The 2,185-nt window shown below is 41.3% G+C and overlaps 1 protein-coding gene across 3 annotated transcripts in view; it reads right to left on the bottom strand.

The window, feature by feature from the left end:
• The window catches only part of glcci1a (glucocorticoid induced 1a), a 47,725-nt gene that overhangs the window by 7,425 nt on the left and 38,115 nt on the right, over positions 1–2,185 (bottom strand). For 2 of the 3 annotated variants that reach the window (XM_014019222.1, XM_014019220.1), the window contains 2 exons: positions 1,463–1,615; positions 1,143–1,353 (listed from right to left, as the gene is read on the bottom strand). In XM_014019222.1, coding sequence (XP_013874676.1) covers positions 1,143–1,353; positions 1,463–1,606 — 355 coding nt within the window. In that variant the 5' untranslated portion in view covers positions 1,607–1,615. The remainder of the gene's footprint in view (positions 1–1,142; positions 1,354–1,462; positions 1,616–2,185) is intronic. The other variant, XM_014019221.1, reaches the window with a different exon arrangement.

Raw genomic sequence — 2,185 nt, forward strand, 5'->3', positions numbered from 1 at the left:
GTGAACAGGTGCCAGGTCGTGCTGAAAAATGAAATCTTCATCTCCATAAAGCTTTTCAGCAGATGGAAGCATGAAGTGCTCCAAAATCTCCTGATGGTTGCATTGACCCTGCCCTTGATAAAACACTGGACCAACACCAGCAGCTGACATGGCACCCAGACCATCACTGACTGACAACTCTTCTCATTGTGCAGCGTTTTCTGCCACACTTTTTCCTTCCCACAGACTTCSCACTGAGGTGCCTTGATACAGCACTCTGGGAACAGCCTGTTCATTCAGAAACGTCTTTCTGTGTCTTACCCTCTTGCTTGAGGGTGTCAGTTTGTGCTTCTGGACAGCAGTCAGGTCAGCAGTCTGACCCATGATTGTGGTTTTGAGTAATGAACCAGACTGGGAGTTTTTAAAAGCCTCAGGAATCTTTTGCAGGTGTTTAGAGTTAATTCGTTGATTCAGATGATTAGGTTAATAAGTCGTTTAGAGAACCTATTCATGATATGCTAATTTTTTGAGATAGGGATTTTTGATTTTTCTTTACTTTTTTGCCAAAATCATCAATATTAAAACAATAAAAGGCTTGAACTACTTCAGTTGGTGTGCAATGAATCTAAAACATATGAAAATTTAATGTTTTTCAGTACCTTACAGAAAATAATGAACTTTACCTCATGCTAATTTTTTGAGAAGGACCTGTATATACATGTTGGGAAAAAAAACATCAAGAATAAGTTAAAACCCGCTTTTCTATAAAACCTGGATACAAACAAATAAAAACTGACTACCAACACAAACAGGTCAGGGAGTTGGGAATCACTTAGCCTGCAGGATGGTTTCCTTATATTCTGAAATATTTCAGTTCGGTCCAGTTGCAGTTACATTATAGTATGCAGGTCAATTAAATAAAGAGCCTTATGAAAATTGGCTGACTTCTATCCAGGGAAACTGAGAAGAAGATTCTAATTTGATATGTTGTTAAAATCATTGGGTTTATACCTTTAATAGCTGGTCAGTCAAAAAACAACAACTTCAGAGTAGACTTTCAAAAACCACATACTTTTGAGTACAAGTTTATGAAAAAACGCCCCAAACTTTATTTGAAGAAATGTGATTTTGCCTCCTGTTTTATACATTTTAAAACATCCTACCCTTATCTCGATCGTACAGCAGATCCTCTGTGGAGTAGGGGCTGCCATCGTGTGATCCTGGGGGGCAGGCTGGTGAGGGACAAGGCGACAGACTGGAGCAGCTGCTGGACCGCCCAGGGGCCGATGGAGTCTGGGTGTCCACGCTGTGGGAGCTGCCGCTGCGCTGCTGTGGAGGGAAGGGTGCCCGACGCCCATCGGGGACCTCCAAGGACTGCAGAGGACCAGAACCGAGGATTAATAAGGTCTGAGACTGACCGAGGCCACAGACAGACTAGAATGAATGTAAAGAGAGAGAGAGAAAAAATAAAAAAGAGTTTCACCTTGAGCTCCTCTTTTTCTCCATTGTCTTTGATGAAGACTTTCTCCAGCTCATGGTTGATGCCCTCCATGCTGCTGGGGACCCTGGAGATGGAGGGCTTTGGCACGGTAATGTTGGACAGTGGCATCTGGGCCGACTTCGACATGGAAAACTACTACAACACACAGACCGTTACACAGCATTATTTAAAACGTATTTTAAGTTTCTGTTTCTATAATATAAATAAACATGAAAACACTTGAGGTATTTTCAGTTTTCAATTGTTCTTTTACAGATCAGCTGCTGTGTTGGCAGGTTTTTAGGTAGGATTTTGGAAGAAGGTGTCGATAGTGGCTGTGTCCAAACTCAGGGGCTGCGTCCTTCTTTGGAAATGGCCTACCTGGTCTAGGTGAGCTGGGTCCTTGGTCGACCACAAAAACCAGAAAAAATGTATTTGAATTTGGACGGTCTAGCCTTCAGCTTTATTCCTGCCCTTACCCCAGTGTACGCTAAAAAAAAAGCAAATTTAGACTGAAATTAGCAAAATACCAATATATTTAGATTATTAATCAGGGTTGGTCAACATCAAATTCAAGGACCTTTCAAGGACTTTCCAGTACCAATTTCCTCAAATTAAAGAACCATGATCAACGGCTATTACCTGCTGCTACCACACAATGTTACCAATAAACAGGTTTAATATCATGTAAATTCAATGAAAAACTGAACAGCATAGAAGTTGTTG

Source organism: Austrofundulus limnaeus, unplaced genomic scaffold, assembly GCF_001266775.1.
Source record: "Austrofundulus limnaeus strain Quisiro unplaced genomic scaffold, Austrofundulus_limnaeus-1.0 Scaffold212, whole genome shotgun sequence".
NCBI lineage: Eukaryota > Metazoa > Chordata > Actinopteri > Cyprinodontiformes > Rivulidae > Austrofundulus > Austrofundulus limnaeus.